General features: G+C 45.7%; 1 protein-coding gene across 3 annotated transcripts; it reads left to right on the top strand.

The window, feature by feature from the left end:
* Positions 1–3,175: 3,175 nt before the first annotated feature.
* On the top strand, positions 3,176–16,215 carry LOC149355775 (uncharacterized). 3 transcript variants are annotated; one of them, XR_016289752.1, is made up of 5 exons: positions 3,176–3,351; positions 8,928–9,011; positions 9,090–9,146; positions 10,940–11,109; positions 11,641–11,729. XR_016289752.1 is itself a non-coding variant. In XM_089577687.1 (5 exons), the coding sequence occupies exons 1-5, from the start codon at positions 3,330–3,332 to the stop codon at positions 16,206–16,208; spliced, it is 444 nt and encodes a 147-aa protein (XP_089433813.1). In that variant the 5' UTR covers positions 3,176–3,329; the 3' UTR covers positions 16,209–16,215. The 3 variants fall into 3 exon arrangements, 2 of the variants coding, with proteins under 2 accessions (XP_089433813.1, XP_089433814.1); XM_089577687.1 differs by lacking the exon at positions 11,641–11,729 and adding an exon at positions 15,982–16,215 and having other exon boundaries at positions 10,940–10,993; XM_089577688.1 differs by lacking the exon at positions 11,641–11,729 and adding an exon at positions 15,982–16,215 and having other exon boundaries at positions 3,176–3,355; positions 10,940–10,993.
* Positions 16,216–18,018: the final 1,803 nt, after the last annotated feature.

Raw genomic sequence — 18,018 nt, 5'->3', positions numbered from 1 at the left:
GCAAAGCCTTGCCGATCAGTTAGACCGGCTAATCGACTAAAAGATTCCAGCTTTACTGGCTGTGTTCTGCTAGCTGTTCGTGTATACTTGTCGAAAAAATTGAAAAACTGCTCTGCAAAACCTGCAAGCCCATTCCCTATCGGAAATCCCACCCAGAACCATACCGGAAACGTAGTGGATGGTTAGTGGCTATAACGGAAGACTAGTGGTTTCTTGGTAGCTAGAGTGGAAAAGAAGTGGATTCTTGGTGTTTATAGCGGCAAAATAGTGGTATGGTCGTGGATACTGGCATGCTGTATATACCATCATGATGGTGGTATCGGCGGCAATTGCGATTTCTAGCATAAGCTAGGGGTCAACATAATGGATTTTAAGTGGAATATTCTGGCTTCGTGCCAACCGTGATGGCAGCAGCTGCTGCAGACACTTCATTCATGGCGGATGCTGGCACAATAATGGGAGTGTCGACGGCTAGGTGTGAGCTATGGTGTCATGTGTGCGCGGTTAGCGGAGGGCTGACGGCTAGGCTGAGTTTTTCCATATTTTTTAAGGATTGGGCACTGCATATAATTGTGCTTGACTCCCACTGTCAATATCAACTTTTTGAGGGGATCCGTCAGGGCTGACGCTCCCGGACGGAGTGCGCGTGGGAGCGGCACCCCACACGCGAAACGCGTTGCACTCGGTTACCTCGGGAAGCGCAATTTCAACAAGCACGGCAGGCACACGCTGGTCGAGAAGACCGCTGGCCGGCCTGTCTTGGCACAGAGCGAAGAGCCAAGGACTGCGAACATCTTGCGCTGGAAAGCATTCGCGCCGTCATACAATGGCGACCGGCCGACCAATCCCTGGAGGTCTCGGGGGTGATCTCCAGGCAGTACAAGCACGTTTCAAACGCTCTAGGCGGCGAGAGTGCGAGCGGACTCGTGAATCACACTACCGCAGCGACGGCTAAGTCCAGGAGTTCGGCTCGTGCACCGCAGCGAACGGCGGGGTGGCGGATGTGCCGCGAGCGGCTGTCAGCCGCGCGGCTGGCGCTAATTTTACGGCGAAAACGAAACAAGGACTTTTAATTTTAGTTCAATAAATTAAGTTACGATTGTTTTATAGCGACATGAAGACACACGCACGCGTACTCCTTGTACATGTCGTATGTGTGCCTTCATTTTTGTCCTGTTTTTTCGAGCAAGTACATACCTTCACTAAAGGTATTTGTGAGGAGTTTACCGCGGATATCATGATAACGTTCAATTCGCGTATCAATGCTGTTTTCTTCAGTGCTAGCGAAGGGGAACCGAACGAAGGTGTGGTTTCGATTCCGAATACCGCACGCAGCCATTAGGAGACGCAACCGTAGCCACGCCGTAGCCGAACAACAACGTGCCGAACATGGCGCCGAATATCGCTGTACCTCGTCGCCGTCGTCGCTTTGTCAGTTTTGTGCATCCATCGCTTCAGAGGCAACAGCAGCAGCAGTCGAACCTCGTACCACCTGTGCGCGTGCTTTTTCTGTTATGATTCTTGCGTTTGTGAGATTGAAGACCGATTGAAAACAATACTGCCGGTCCGGCGAATCCTCGCAGCGCCGCCCCTCGTCCTCCGCTCTAGCAGTGTGTTCGTCGTCAAAGGTTTTTCGCCGAGTAGTGAACAAGATTTCGACAGTAGAAAGAAGCTGCGAGCATCTGGTCGAGCGAGGATGGAGAAGTAGAAGGATACTACCCAGCATTCGTTCTCGCGCTCCGAGGTAAGCCTGCCTTTTTGTGATTTTGTAAATCGTGTCTGAAGAGCGCTTAGCCTGCGCCAGGCTTGTGTAGCGCGCGCGAGCTGTTTGCTCCGGCCCTGAGCAGCATTCGCCGTTGGCTGCAAATGTGCCTTGAGTGTGTCTGGCACCTGCCCTCCTGTGGTTGTCTGTGTGCGCTTTGCTGGTGTTGGCCGTACAGACCCAATCAGAGGTACTGACATTGACTTATAACATTTGCGTTCGAGCGCAGTCGAGTAGACAGTTTGTAAATTTTAATTTGTGGGGTTAAACGTACCGAGACGACATATGGACCATGAGGGATATAGGTAGGGCTGCGGATTGATTCAGACCTTCCGGGGTTCTTTTACATGCGCTGACATCGCACAGCACAAGACCGTTTTTGTGCCTAGTCTCCTTCGCAATTCGGCCGCCACGGCCGGGATTAGACCCCCGGCTCTTTCCTCGTTGGCGTTGCATAACCCTCCTCGCAGCGCTGCCCCTCCTCCTCCGCTCTAGCAGTGGGTTCGTCGTGTTTTCCCGTTTTCGGTTGTTTACTGGATGTTTCTATTGCACTGATCTGTGCACCGCGTTTGAATTATTCGTAGCGGCGACTTGGGTTTTCGCGCGTTGAACTTCACCCCGCGAAAACGTTACCACGTTCAGGAATTGCCGCGTAAGTCGCCGTTACGAATAATTCAAACAAGGTGCACAGATCAGTGCAATAGAAACATCCAGTAAACAATTGAAAACGGCAAAATACGACGAACACACTCTTTGAGCGGAGGAGGAGGGGCAGCACTGCGAGGAGGGTTATGCAACGCCAACGAGGAAAGAGCTGAACCCTCGACATTCGGATCAGCAGCGAAACGCCAAAGCCACCGAGCCCACCGCGGAGGTCCGAATAGACATGCGAACCGCACAGGCACAACTTGGCCCTAGCAGAGCAGCTACGCTAACATTTCGCTTCGTTTGCTTCTAAGCACACTGCTCGAGCTTTCTTCACAAGTGTATTGTGATCGGTTCTGTACTCCAGCGCGGTGCCAGGCTTCAAGGCTAATACGGCTGTAGCGATGCAGTACCACTACAGCCGGGTTCGCCTAGCGGCCGTGATCACACGGCTGCCTTCAAGTGTGTTTAGTTATTGGTCCGCTGCTTAGAGCACGACGACCAGGCGAAGTGCAAGCAGTAAAGTTATGCGCTTGTGTCTGCACTCTTTGCTGCACCTACAATACCAATACCTACAGTGTAGTGTCTTACATGTTCTCGACCGCATTAACCAATACCGCCGTAACGATGGTCGACGTACAGATACACAGATAGTGTAATATTGTGACGTTTTGATTAAGACACATTTACTTTTAGCAAGCGCAACGTTTAGCTGATGGCAGCTTGATCAGCAGCATCAAAGTAACGCAAAGTTTTCATCTAATACTTGTAATAAAGCTGGAAAGTTGCCACATTTTAACCATGAATGCAACCAATTCAAATCTGGACAACCTTCTCTTTTCAGGTACTGTTGATTCCTTGAGGAAAAAAATAAAAATGATGCGAGAACCACTGCCACGTATCATTACCACCGAAGAAGAGGATGAAAGGGTGGCAAGTGAAAAGTGGGTGAGCATGCAGCCTGATGTGTATTCTTTGTATTCTGTAGGCTTGTACTCTACCAACAATTCAAGTCAATGTATTTTCTATAGCAGAGCTTGCCACAATGAAAAGCAGCTCTGAAGAGACAAAAAGCTGCGTAAGCTAGCCTTCATACCGAAATGATCAAGGAGCATGAGTAAAATGGTAAATTTATTGAAGGATTTTTTTTTACTTTACGAGCAGCATCACTCGTGACAACATATTGGTGGGCATTATTTCTCTTGTCAAAATTATTGTTTTTGTGCATTCTAGATTTTAGACTTTTTCCTGGCTCGGAAGGAAAAAGAAAACCGGAGGCTGTGAAAAGAATTGCAGGCTGCCGATGACTTAAATTGGCAGCTTACTAGCATCCTGCTAGAGAAAATTGCTAAGCTCCTTTGGTTTTATTTTTGCAAGCCATTTGGCATAATACTTAAAACTTCAATGACATACACAATTCATGTTATACTCAGATGTGTCTCTTAGCACATATGGGCCTCTTCGGGTGCGGAAGGCCAAGGGTACAGCCACAAAGCCTCCCCTTATGGAAAAATGGGTCGTTTCCTCTTGAGATGATCACAATAACACATGCCTTGGGAGAAGAGGAAGTAGAAGTTGTTTGCACATAACAGCATTCATGAGGCCCTGCAGGCGTAAATGTTAAGTGCTGCAAATTTGTGGAATTTCATGGCCTTATGATTGCTTAAATATTCCTTGGAATGCTCAGACTATGCTCCCCTCTTAGTTGATCTCAATCTTGCTTCGTGCAAATAAACATTCGGATATATAGAGTGACATATTTAAAGAGACACTGAGGACAACTTGAAGTTGGCCTATATCAATAGATTGCTGAATTCTCATGACAAAGATGCAATTTCAGTGTAAAAGGAGCTTTTATGAGCTAGGAAGGAATAAATAGAAGCCCATGATGAAAAACTGTAGCGCTCGAGACGAGGACACAACGAAGACAACACATGCGCTAACTTTCAACTGAATCTTTATTTAATGCACAAACAGTTTTTAAATACTGCGCAAGCATCAAAATATCTTCCCACTAGCCTATCACACCGCAAGTCACTTTTCACATTTTGTACAAGCCATAAAGAAACATCATCTCCTTCTTTGATAAATATACAGATGGGATGCTTACACACTTATCTTCTAAGTTTTTTATTCGTTTTGCTTCAACAATCTCCCGTGTTAGCTGTTTCCTGCTTCTGCTAATAACCTGGCATTCATCGAACTTCGGCATGCATGCATCTGGGTTGCATTCCTCACAGGGTTCTGAAAGATTACCTTTTTATTTTCTATATTCCTATTGTGCTCCCGTAGCCTCTCGTTTAGGCACCTCCCGGTTTGGCTTACGTACACCTTACCACATGACAGTGGCAGGGAATACACAACACCTTCTGCGCAGTCAACAAATTTCTTGGTGTGGTTCTTTGTACAACCTTTATGTTTCACAGAGTACGGATTTGTCATCTTACATAGTTTTGCCAGTTTATCTGGGGCCGAAAACACTACCTGAACGCCTACTCGTTGACCTATCTTTTTTAGATTATGGGAAATCCTGTGCATGTACGGAATTACCGCTGTTTTCCTACATTTCTCAGGCAGAATTTGACATTTGGATTTATTTTTACGAATCATCCCCTCAGCCACTGACACCAAAATGGCGTTAGGATACCCAGCCTCTTGTAACCGTTTTACCTGTTCCTGAAAACTACTGTTCACCTGGTGCCCACACGACTTCTCCTGAGCCTTTTTGAAGCACGTGTTGACAATGCCTCTTTTTATCAACTTAGAGTGCGCCGAATTGTAATCAAGCAAGGATTTGTTGGCACGAGGGGCATAGCTCCAGCAAGTGTGTTCTTGACCACATACGAGTTTGATATCAAGGAAGCGGATTTCTTTGTTTTCAGGATATTCACAGGTCAGCTGAAGTGGGTCGAGGCATTCATTAAAAACTTCTGTTACATCAGATGATACTTTGTTTAGGTCATCAGAGCTACTGTCGATGAGGATGAGAAAATCGTCCACATATCTGAAAACTCTGGTCACATTGGAACCAATTAGGCAATCATTGATGATCCTGTCAACACTTGCTAGGTACAAGTTGCTCAAAACCGGTGCTAGGCACGAGCCAATACAAACCCCCTGTTTTTGCAGGTAGGGTTTGCCCTGCCAGCTGATAAAGGTGGACTGGAGATAAAAAGCTAAAAGGCCTAAAAAATTCTGTACAGACACTCCGGTAGCGTTCTGGAAAACTACTACTCCTAAATCGTCTATGCTATCTTCGACGCACTTAAGCAAGCCTGCGTGGGGTAGTGAATCGTAAAGATCTTTAATATCGATAGAGAAGGCTTGAAAGCCCTTGTCAGGTTGTGTGTTAACGAAGCCTATTACTTCTTCCGAATTCTTTATAAGGTACGGATCCTTGATTGTTAACAGGTTTAGTTTCTCTTGTAGAAATAAGGCGATTGACTTGTGCCAAGTGTCATTTTCTGAAATGATTACCCTTAGAGGGACGTCCGGTTTGTGCGTTTTCGCACTGAAAAAGACCTCGAGGTGATTTCGCTTGCTGCTTTCTATCGCTTTCACTACCCCATCAAGACTTAGCTTCTTACACAACTTTTTTGCTTGAGTTTTGAGCCTAGACAGTGACTGGTTTGCCTGACAGTTGAAGAGCTTAGAAATGGCCTCGTTAGCTTTGTCACTGAACATAGATTTCGGAAAAACGGCAAACCCGCCTTCCTTATCCGCCGGCACAACACACAGAGAATGATCCAATAAGTAACCAGCAATCTTTCACAAGGAAAACTGCGGCTGGGCCTGCTTACATCGATACAGGACGTCTACTCCTTCAGCGGTGCACCGCTCCGCCTGGTCCTCGGCAGCTAACCGAGACACTTGACGTGCGAAGGTTAGCAGCTCTTGCGGCGATTTCTTTGTTTCCTCGGCGAACTTTGGACCCAGTGACAGCACTTCCTGTAGGTTCTTGGGCAGGACGACTTGATCGGGAACGTAGAGGGAACCTTTATGTGCTGACGGTCTAGCAGGCAAACGTGATCGGAGATGTCTCAGCTGCTGCTGCCACATGAACTCGGTGGTTTGGTCTGCAAGGCGAAGGTATTGATGAAGTTGTCGTCTGGCTGCATCCGGTGGGGCTGCTTCTTGTAGCTGAACTTCTAGTTGTTTCCGGTAGAATCGTGCTTGTCGATGGAACTCAGATTTCTGTATCTTGCAGACCCTTTTTCCGTGACCGGCAGAAGGCAAGAAGCCGCCAAAGAGGAGCTTGACGTCCTCCGGAACTACATGCGAACGTATGCAGAACGACAAGGATCTTGCTCTCCAGACTGCTGTTGCGATGAGCGACACAGTGTGAATAGGACTGATGGGAAAACACACAAAAGGGCCCGATGAACTAGAAATGAACTTGATCAGGGTGGATGTTTGGGCGAGTTGGTTGCTCATGAAGGAGTAGACGTCCTGTATCGATGTAAGCAGGCCCAGCCGCAGTTTTCCTTGGGAAAGATTGCTGGTTACTTATTGGATCATTCTCTGTGTGTTGTGCCGGCGGATAAGGAAGGCGGGTTTGCCGTTTTTCCGAAATCTATGTTCAGTGACAAAGCTAACGAGGCCATTTCTAAGCTCAACTGTCAGGCAAACCAGTCACTGTCTAGGCTCAAAACTCAAGCAAAAAAGTTGTGTAAGAAGCCTAGTCTTGATGGGGTAGTGAAAGCGATAGAAAGCAGCAAGCGAAATCACCTCGAGGTCTTTTTCAGTGCGAAAACGCACAAACCGGACGTCCCTCTAAGGGTAATCATTTCAGAAAATGACACTTGGCACAAGTCAATCGCCTTATTTCTACAAGAGAAACTAACCCTGTTAACAATCAAGGATCCGTACCTTATAAAGAATTCGGAAGAAGTAATAGGCTTCGTTAACACACAACCTGACAAGGGCTTTCAAGCCTTCTCTATCGATATTAAAGATCTTTACTATTCACTACCCCACGCAGGCTTGCTTAAGTGCGTCGAAGATAGCATAGACGATTTAGGAGTAGTAGTTTTCCAGAACGCTACCGGAGTGTCTGTACAGAATTTTTTAGGCCTTTTAGCTTTTTATCTCCAGTCCACCTTTATCAGCTGGCAGGGAAAACCCTACCTGCAAAAACAGGGGGTTTGTATTGGCTCGTGCCTAGCACCGGTTTTGAGCAACTTGTACCTAGCAAGTGTTGACAGGATCATCAATGATTGCCTAATTGGTTCCAAAGTGACCAGAGTTTTCAGATATGTGGACGATTTTCTCATCCTCATCGACAGTAGCTCTGATGACCTAAACAAAGTATCATCTGATGTAACAGAAGTTTTTAATGAATGCCTCGACCCACTTGAGCTGACCTGTGAATATCCTGAAAACAAAGAAATCCGCTTCCTTGATATCAAACTCGTATGTGGTCAAGAACACACTTGCTGGAGCTATGCCCCTCGTGCCAACAAATCCTTGCTTGATTACAATTCGGCGCACTCTAAGTTGATAAAAAGAGGCATTGTCAACACGTGCTTCAAAAAGGCTCTGGAGCAGTCGTGTGGGCACCAGGTGAACAGTAGTTTTCAGGAACAGGTAAAACGGTTACAAGAGGCTGGGTATCCTAACGCCATTTTGGTGTCAGTGGCTGAGGGGATGATTCGTAAAAATAAATCCAAATGTCAAATTCTGCCTGAGAAATGTAGGAAAACAGCGGTAATTCCGTACATGCACAGGATTTCCCATAATCTAAAAAAGATAGGTCAACGAGTAGGCGTTCAGGTAGTGTTTTCGGCCCCAGATAAACTGGCAAAACTATGTAAGATGACAAATCCGTACTCTGTCAAACATAAAGGTTGTACAAAGAACCACACCAAGAAATTTGTTGACTGCGCAGAAGGTGTTGTGTATTCCTTGCCACTGTCATGTGGTAAGGTGTACGTAGGCCAAACCGGGAGGTGCCTAAACGAGAGGCTACGGGAGCACAATAGGAATATAGAAAATAAAAAGGTAATCTTTCAGAACACTGTGAGGAATGCAACCCAGATGCATGCATGCCGAAGTTCGATGAATGCCAGGTTATTAGCAGAAGCAGGAAACAGCTAACACGGGAGATTGTTGAAGCAAAACGAATAAAAAACTTAGAAGATAAGTGTGTAAGCATCCCATCTGTATATTTATCAAAGAAGGAGATGATGTTTCTTGATGGCTTGCACAAAATGTGAAAAGTGACTTGCAGTGTGATAGGCTAGTGGGAAGATATTTTGATGCTTGCGCAGTATTTAAAAACTGTTTGTGCATTAAATAAAGATTCAGTTGAAAGTTAGCGCATGTGTTGTCTTCGTTGTGTCCTCGTCTCGAGCGCTACAGTTTTTCATCATGAGCAACCAACTCGCCCAAACATCCACCCTGATCAAATAGAAGCCATTTGCAGACACAGTTGTACCTTTTATGTAACGGGGGGGGGGGGGGGGCTTTCACTGTACTGTCTTTCCCCGTTGTATATTGTTATGTATTTCATTAACCACAGATGGAATAGCCAGCTGCGTTCAAAGGGGCCAGCAGCATGGTGAGGTCATCGCAGAGTATATCATGCCTCCCTCTTTGGACTCAGGTAACACTTGTGATACTCCCGAATATCTTGTCAGACTAGAGCAAACTGCCATTTGTGTTTCGCTTGATATATTTGCAGGCTCAAAGCTTCCTGAAGAGATGTTGACGGCCATGACAAGTGCTACAGGCACTACAGGTATATTTTTAACTGCTAATTTATATTTCCAGCTCCCTAAAACATTGCAGGTACAGGCATATGGTGGTGGTGGTGGTAGTGGTTTATTTAAAAATAAAAAAGTGAAGCAAAAGTGTTGCCGGCCGCGGCAATTGCTATCTAATATCTTAAGCACCCGAGCTGCAGCCGGCGGAAACGAAAGGGAAAGGGAGAGGATAGTGAGGAGAAGTATAGAGGGGAGCGACAGCAAGAAAGGACAGGGGAGAGCTTTGTACACTATTTACAAAATACAAAAGTAATCAAGTTCGCGCCGCTCGCACGCTAATGCCCAAGCATTGTCCGAAAATAAGTGCGCGCGAGCGGCCACTGCGCACAATCACTTACACAAGAAGTAAACTGTATGTACATAGCCGCGCGCACGTAGCGTCCTGTCTCGGACTAAGGCATATGAGGACAGAAGGTGAATTAGCTGAGGCCAGTCCTTACGGCTAGTAATCTTACTTTACCCCTTGTGCAGTGGATCCCTCAAAGCATTCACTAATTTTATGAAGCAGTATAAGCGGATGTTGTGCTCGCAAAGCAAAGCATTTTTAGACCAGCTGTGAAGATTGTGAAGGGGTCATTTAGGCAACTTTTCTGGGAAAAAGGTGTGCATTAGTATCAAGTAAATATGATAATTGGGCAACATTTCAAGTCCTGTTAGAGGACTGGTTCTTTGAGAGGTGAAAGTAAGAACAGGAACTTGGGTAACAATTACCTTTGGAAAAAAACAAACTAATTTCTGAATGGCTATATGAAGCCACTTTGCACCGTGGAGTATAACAGCAAATGAACGAACACTCACCAAATTAGAAAAAAGGAAACAACTGATGTTTTTTGGGCCTGCATAGGTTCCCTGCTCACCTAGAATACTATAGGGCATGGTTGGCCAAAAACATAAATTTCGAGTGACTAACTAGAGTGTTTTGGGAGCCATTGCCAATCTTTAAGAGGCGATAAGATGACTTATCTCTAGTAGTCACTGTATGGTATGGTGGAAAGAAAGCTTGAGAGAGGCCCTTGCTATCTGAATTGCGTGACAGAAAGTGTGCTAGAAGTGTCATGTTTTCGCAGTGACTACTGGGAGTCTTTGGCCAATGGCACAGGCAATAATTTTGACGCGCAGCATTGTCTGTAAGAGTATTTGCTGCGCATACACACTGAAATGATGGCGAATAAGTAAAAAAATGTGACTTAACGGCCTTTCCAAAATTCTTTTCTTCCCGATATGGCAATAAAGGCATTCATGCTTGCATTGAACAAGAGACACATGCGGGCCCCAAGCCATCAGCTCTTTTCCTTGTCTTTAATTTGGAGAGTTCATCTATTTGCTGTTTTTTTCCCCCTCAACACATGGGGTTTAGTCAAACTTTCAATGAGAGTTGGAACATGCAACAACATCATAGTGGCTGCCATTTTGTTGTACATGGAGCATGATGAAAGGCTGCACACATCCAATCATCCTATGCCTGCCTGCTCCGGTCTGCACAGTTGAAGCTTTGTGCGGTACAGTGAAGCGAACATCCTGTGTAAAAGGGTAATGGTACAGGCGCGAGGCATTAACTTTCTTCTGAAACCTTGCACTGCAGTTCTTATGTGTTCAGGAAACATTCTGTACTGATGCAGGACAATGCACAGGTCAATGGGACATTTGTATTTGAAGTTTTAATTGGAAGCCACAGAGGTTGTTTGTGTAATCTGTTGTTTTCATTAGCCATAAATGCAGCGAAGTGCTGTACACTATTTTTTCAAAATGGTTTTGTTTGTTTGTTTAGATGGTGACTCTGCCCTGGCTGGCACATCTCCAGCGGAAGCTGATATACATTGCGGTGAGTGTTGGGTTTTCTCGAACCATTAGTGGCCAATTTTGACATTGGTTTTGTTTGTTCACATGGTGATTCAGCCCTGCCTTTTACATCTCCAGATGAAGTTGCTGTACCCTATGGTGGGTCTAGTGTTTTGTTTATCCATTAGAGACCAACTTTGTTTCCTTTTTGATGGAAGTGTACTGTCCGCATCCTGCAAAATGGGCGAGTTGCAGAAACCTTGAAGTCTGCTACCGTGCACAGTGAAAACTCCTCAATCCTGGTGGCTACACCTGTTTTGCCCAAAGAAACTGGTTGCAGCACTGGATACTTCGGGCGTCACAGAAACACTGCTAATCTTTTCTGCACGCTCCTGCTGTATGTTGTGATAAAAGGATTGAGCACACCCTTGCTGAGCCACTCCTTGTGATGGGAGATGAAGCAGAGCTGTTCCTAGCTGCTACCTGCCGCATGCATGTAGGGCTTGAGGTGATAATCTCTAGCACTGCACCCAACTTTTGTGTGCAGGTCAGCCCGTGCCATGATGGAGTCCTAGCTTTGATCGGTAGCGGACTGCCAGGTTTCCGCAGCCTATCTGTCGACTCGTGGTCATGATTTCTGGGCTGGCCAAACCGCATTTCATGCCAAAAGTGGACGTTTTCTGACCTCAGTATGTGCAGAGGACACCACCGTGTCTACTGCTGAAGCAAAGGCTGCTGCTGCCCTGCCACTAAACACACTTGATGCCCTTAATAGACAAGTGAGCATGTACACGTTTATTTTAGTAGCAAGAGTTTGCAAGTTACATATTGTACTAAACCCCTTTCGTAATACTTCATTAAGACTGTTTCGTCTAGAGCAGGGCAGAAAGGTGTGCCTGTTGGTATGGCATGTTAAAGAAAAAATGTACCTACCAAAAAAAGATGAAAACACAACGAGAGAACAACACAGGAGAAAGGTTAGACTAACAACTGAATTCTTTATTGAGTCCAGACTGCCAGGTAATCTCTATGCATGCGCCATGGCAAGACAGGCACTCAAACATGGTCATTCAAATAATCATTCTTTTGTCGTCAGCGCTACAGTTGGCGCTTTCAAGCAGCTAAACACGGTGATGCTTGCGTCAGTTCGCTATCGATAGCGCTAACGACAAAATAATTTGATTATTTGCATGACCATGTTTGAGTGTCTGTCTTGCTTTGGAACATGCATAGAGATTACCCGGCAGTCTGTGCTCAATAAAGAATTTAGTTGTTAGTCCAGCCTATGTCCTGTGTTGTTCTCTCCTTGTGTTTTTCGTCTTTTTTTTTGGCTGGTATATTTCTTCTTTAACATGCTTTGCCTTTTTCCATGGTGTATAAAAAAATTAGCTGCGGTTCAACTACTGCTGAACCTGGTTAGAGAGTGAAAGCTGTGGCTTATCGGGCAACTATGCGTTGCTTGCCATCTGGAAACGTTCAGGGCATTCCGCACACTCGATGGGCAGCGTGCCCACCCTGGGATGTAGCATTTAGTGGTTGATCACGAGAGTTTGCTCACCCAATGAACGCCGTGACCTATTGCTGCAGTGCCGAGTGTCTGCCACAATGTTGTTAGCGCTAAAGCATGCAGCCCATATCTTGCTCTCACCACCCCACATACCTCAAAGCGCGATTCAGGCGTCCAGGGAGCCAGTTAGGCGCACTTCCTTTCCTTAAAGTCAGTAGAGTCTAAAACGTTGCCAACACCAATGAACACGATGATCGCCTGCGGCCTATGGCTTCAGTGCCGCGTTTCTGCCACAATGTTGTCAATTCCAACGCATACAGCGCATATCTGTCACTACTGCCACATAGTTTAAAGCACGACTGATGTGTCCACTATTCCAAGGGAGTAGTTATGCACTTTCCTTTGCTTTCCAAAGTCCCGCTCCACTGGTTTCTTAGCTTAAAGCACGACTAAGGTGCCCACTGTCCCAAGGGGCCTGTTATGTGCCTTCCCTTTGCTTTCAAAGCTGCAGCTCTTCATCGGTTTCGTAGCTTTAATCGCGAGTAAAGTGTCCACTGTCCCAGGGGGCCAGTTATCCGCCTTTCCTTTGCTTTCGAAGCTCAAGGTCCTTTGGAGGTGGAACTTGAGGCCACCACGAAACCGACTTTGCCTAGCGTAGTGAAGCTTTTGCTTCAAAAATTAGCTTTCTTTCCTGGAAGCACAGCTAACTATTCTGTTGGGTCTCGCAGCTTTTGCATGATGGCATGCTGGGCTAGTTACTGTCACTTGCACTGTCATTCCGTGATGTGAAAAAAGACGCACATTGTCTGGCATGTCCGTTGCAGTACCCACAGGACAGCTTGCCATGGGGCGAGCACCTTGGTTACTGCCGAGGCGGCCATTAGATGGCATTTTGGCTGCCAGAGATGCACAGGAGGGACAGTTGCTGTTCCACTGAAACTTTTTTCTGGGCGAGTTGGTGCATTCTGAACCTAAGAAATATGACGGCCTTAACACATGAATCCACAGAACAAGAGGAGAAATATGAGACAGAAACGCTGACTGGCAGCTGAAATTTTATTGATGGAAGGCGGGCACCTTATAAAGGCAAGGAACAGCTGGTGAAAAAATGGGGCATACAACTGGGGATGATAACAGCATCGATGAATGTGCAAGCAAGCAACATGAAAATCAATACATACCAAAACACCGACAAAAATAAAAATTCAAATTTTGGCCACTTCTCAAAAGTTGACTTCTGCGGAAAAGAACGGTAAAGACTGGTGCCAATGTACCTACTGCCATATTTTTTTATATGGTATGCTTCCAAACTGACATGCCGTCGGCACTTTTATAGAGATTCTTGGTTTCTCCCAGCTGAGCCATGCACCCTTTGCACTTTTTAACGTGCGCAACCAAATGCGCGTACTTGTCATTTAAATCACTTCAATTCTGGGCACGCTCCCTCAAATGTTCATCAATGCACCGGCCAGTTTGGCTGACATGAAGCTTTCCACAGGTCAAGGGAATAGCATAGACCACTCATGAGGAACACTTGATGAACTGAGTGTCGTGTTTTAACTGACATCCACGTTTTTTGGAACTGAAGTGATTTAAAGGGTCAAGTACGCAGACTTGGTTGCGCACATTAGAAAGTGCAAAGGATGCGTGGTTTGGCTGGGAGAGATCAAGATTCTCGGTCAGAGTGCCGACAAGATGGCGTGTCAGCTTGGAAGCGTACCGTGTAAGGTGATAGGTGCATTAGCACCGTCTTTATCGCTCTTTGCCGCAGAGTTGACCTTTTAAAAGTGGCCAACAACTGAGTTTTTTGCTGTGTTTTGATATGTATTGATCTTCTTATGTTGCTTGCGTGCGCTTACGTTCGTCAATGCTGTTGTTATCATCCCCAATTGTATTGCTCCCATCCTTTTCCCATCTGTTCCTCGCTGTTAAAAGGCGTCTGCCTTCCATCAATAAAATTTCAGTTGACAGCCAGTGCTTGTGTCTCATATTTCTCGTTCTGTGGATGCACGTGACAGCGTTGTTATATTTCGTACACAGTTGCTGTGATTGGTGCAGCAGAAAGGTCAAATCTGCATGTTGCAGGCACATAACCAGGATTGTTAACGTTTGTACATGTAATTTGTGTCTTTAATTAAGATTTTGTCATCTCCAGCCACATGCTAACTTGCATTGTGGAGAAAATTTTCCATGAGTGCAAGAAAGACTTGCACAAACACTAGATGGGCACCTCCTGACTTGGTTAAGGCAACTATGGAGAATCCATAGCCGACTTGTTATGAAGGGGAAAGTTGTGAGGAAGCGACTGAGGTCGTTTCCTGCTTGAACCTTGATCATTACGGAAGCGCAGCTTTTCACTGGCTGCACTGCTGGTTTTTCAGGGCTGTGTTACTCAATTGGAACATGTTTTCAGGATCAATATTGCCTTCTGTTCCCTTTTCCTTGGTGTGGTGATCTCTAACTTGGTGTCCCTAAATGTAGCACGTGTAGAAAAGACTGATAAGGTAGACGAGGATTAGGAATATGGATGAACATCCTAGTGTTAGGTATGCCCCAATAATCTTGGCAGGACTTCTGTACTACGTTTCCTCACATTATTCCATGTCGCCATGGATATAACTGCCGGTGAACTGCTTCCATGGAAAGATGCGTACACGTTGAACAGATAGCATGAACAGATAGCATTTTTTCACTGTCACTTTGTGCTTAATCTTCTCAATCGATGTCTATTTCTGTCATTTGTGTTTTATTCAGACTTTGCCATCATCTGTTAGCCTTGACAATATACACTGGCAGACTGCCTCATTGCCCTCGCAATGTGCATGTCATTTGTCAGCGGTATGAAAACCTCTGTATCATTGTTATAAAGTACAGTATGGAGAAAAACGATTGATTGTTCTTTAGTGACTGCAGGTACACCCAGAAATCTCTATCTCTGAGGCAGTTGCAAGAAAGTACACTTGGAAGTTGAAGTCCTACTGTGGGCACTATTATTCTTTCCTTTTCTAGTCCATCCTAACATATGTATATTTCTAAGTTGACTCCAAATTTAGGTTGGCCTCCCGTTCCCAACCCGCAGGGGTCACTGGCCAAGAACATTGACTGTCAATATAAGACCTTACACCTCTTCCCTTTGTAGCTCTGTCTAGTCTTTAATTCTTAGAATCGCCTGCCACCTACGTGCAGTAGCGCCTAGCTTGCTATAACAATTTTGGATGTGACTGTTTTGGGTTGTGCCCGCTCTGCGGGGTGTAATGACTGCTCATTCTAGCGCCCATGCCATAATTCGAATTTCGCTTAGTTCGGACATTTTCCCGGTCCTGTTTGAGTTCGAATTAACAAGTTTTACTGTATATCACTCAATTCCCATTATCATATGGTGCCACATTTATTTGTGCTGAGCACTGCAAGTTTTGGTGCCATTTACTGTAATTTTGCTGTGTTTGCTGATCACTTCATAGGCCACATTTTCTGAAGAAGATGAAGTTGAGACCTAATTTGTGTTATCTGCATTGCTCTTTCAGATTGTTTGCAGAAATACATTGAGCTGCATCCTGCCGCGGAGCTATCTGTTCATACCAGGGTTGGGGCAGCGCGGAAATATCTTCAGAGCTTCTTCACTGAAGCTGGTCGGCAGCAAAAGTGGGCAAAGCGGCAAAAACAGAATCCTCGCCTGCAGATGTCGAAGCTGTGCTGCCTTCCACCACATCCGTATGATAGCGCTTGGGTGAATTATATTGCATTAATTTAAAATAAACTTGTTGTGAGCCCTGAACCTGCATACTGGTGTGCTTCATGTCACCTCGGAAACAATCACATCCAATGACTGAAGTGCGCTGGCCAATCTGTCACTATTCCAGTATGCAACTTGCCATTATATTGGCATAGTGGTTTACCATTATGCCGGCATAGTGGCTTGCCATTATGCCGGCACAGTGGCTTGCCGTTATGCCGGCACAGTGGCTTGCTGTTATGCCGGCACAGTGGCTTGCCATTATGCCGGCACAGTGGCTTGCCATATGCCGGCACAGTGGCTTGCCATATGCCGGCACAGTGGCTTGCCATATGCCGGCACAGTGGCTTGCCATATGCCGCCATAGTTGCTTCCCATTATGCCGGCATAGTGGCTTGCCATTATGCCAGCATCCAGCATATCCCACTACCATAATCCACCAAGATGGTGGTTTCCACTTCAACGACCATTGGCCAGATTTCTGACAGGGTTGGGAGACTAGAAAAGTTTAAAAAAAAGTGACCCAAGAGTTTGGTGTAAAGACAGTGTTTTCTGTTCCCGCTAGCAGCCTTCTACTTTGTGCGCCTCTACCTACGGTGACGAATGGGGAAGTGGTACATAGAAAACGGAACAATAGACTATGTTCGCGAAGTGCGCCGGGGAGATTGTCTATTCTATTCCGTTGTTGTGTGGTAAATCATACAGGGTGTTTCCCCTTAAGACTTCACACAATTTTTTAAAATAGGCTTTATCAGTTAGAAGAGCGCTTTTTTCCACATGGCATTGTCAGCGGTGTATCACATCAGGATGCAGCTAAGACGTGGTAACTAGCAGGCTGGTTATCTAATACTGAATAGTTACCTTCTTAACTAATACTGTTATGATCTTAAATTATTGAGAGACATGTAGCTCAACGTGAGTTACATCCATATCAGTTTCTAGAATCTCACAATCACGGTTACCCTCAGCACTGTGGCGAAACAAATTTTGGTTATTTCGACGAGTTACGTGCACTGGAGAGGCCGCTTGCCAGCAGGCTTTAGAGAGCGCATGTATTTTGGCGCGATGTAGCAGACATTTGTTAGGCCACAGCGCCGAAGATAACCGCGTTTTCGAAATTCCAAAAACTGATATGGATATCACTTGCTGTGGGCTACACTTCAGTCAATATTTAAGTAGGCTAACAACAGCAGTTAAAGTTAACAACATAAGTTATCCAGCCTGCTAGTTAGCACGTACCAGCTGCATTCAGATGTGCTACACCACATACAATGCTATGCCAAAAAAACGCTCTTGTTACTCAAACAGGCTATTTATAATAAAACAAATGGGTAAAATCTCAGGTGAAACACCATGCATATCTGACAAACCACCCGCTGTGCTTAAACGATTGCCTGAGGGGCGGTCACAAAGCGTACATCACAGCACGTTGCATGTCAACGTGTTGCATCAACTTGTCGCCTTTTTGCGGTATTTACCATTTTTAACGCGACAGCGTTAAAGGTCCCGTTGCGCAGAAAATCCGGCGTCGGCGCTGTCGGTGTTGTGGGCGATAAATAGGGCGCCGTAGTGTGGCCGAGGCAGCCAGCTCCGGAAAAGCACCTTGGTCACGTGACCTAGTGGGGTCATCACAACCTACCCACCAGCTTGTGAGAAAAGTAACCACACTGCTGGGTGGCAGGTAAATTAATAGTTGATCTCAAAGGTTGCTTGGGAAGAGCTACTTGGGTCGCACAATACCCACTCGAGGCAACACCTTCCATCGCAGGGCACTGCTGCACGCTTGAGCAAGGAGCGGTATGAGCACTTCCATGGACATATGAATGTT

The sequence above is a fragment of the Amblyomma mixtum genome, chromosome 3, assembly GCF_055824585.1.
Source record: "Amblyomma mixtum isolate Tamu chromosome 3, ASM5582458v1, whole genome shotgun sequence".
In the NCBI taxonomy this organism is placed as follows: domain Eukaryota; kingdom Metazoa; phylum Arthropoda; class Arachnida; order Ixodida; family Ixodidae; genus Amblyomma; species Amblyomma mixtum.
The sequence above is the reverse complement of the archived record's forward strand: the minus strand, read 5'-3'. Positions and strand labels throughout refer to the sequence as shown.

Excerpts from the sequence above, each read along its gene's own strand:
- LOC149355775 (XM_089577687.1), top strand. The coding sequence starts at position 3,330 with ATGAAAGGGTGGCAAGTGAAAA. Across the intron at positions 3,352-8,927 it reads GAAAGGGTGGCAAGTGAAAA|ATGGAATAGCCAGCTGCGTT; the intron begins GTGGGTGAGCAT and ends CATTAACCACAG. Across the intron at positions 9,012-9,089 it reads GCCTCCCTCTTTGGACTCAG|GCTCAAAGCTTCCTGAAGAG; the intron begins GTAACACTTGTG and ends ATATATTTGCAG.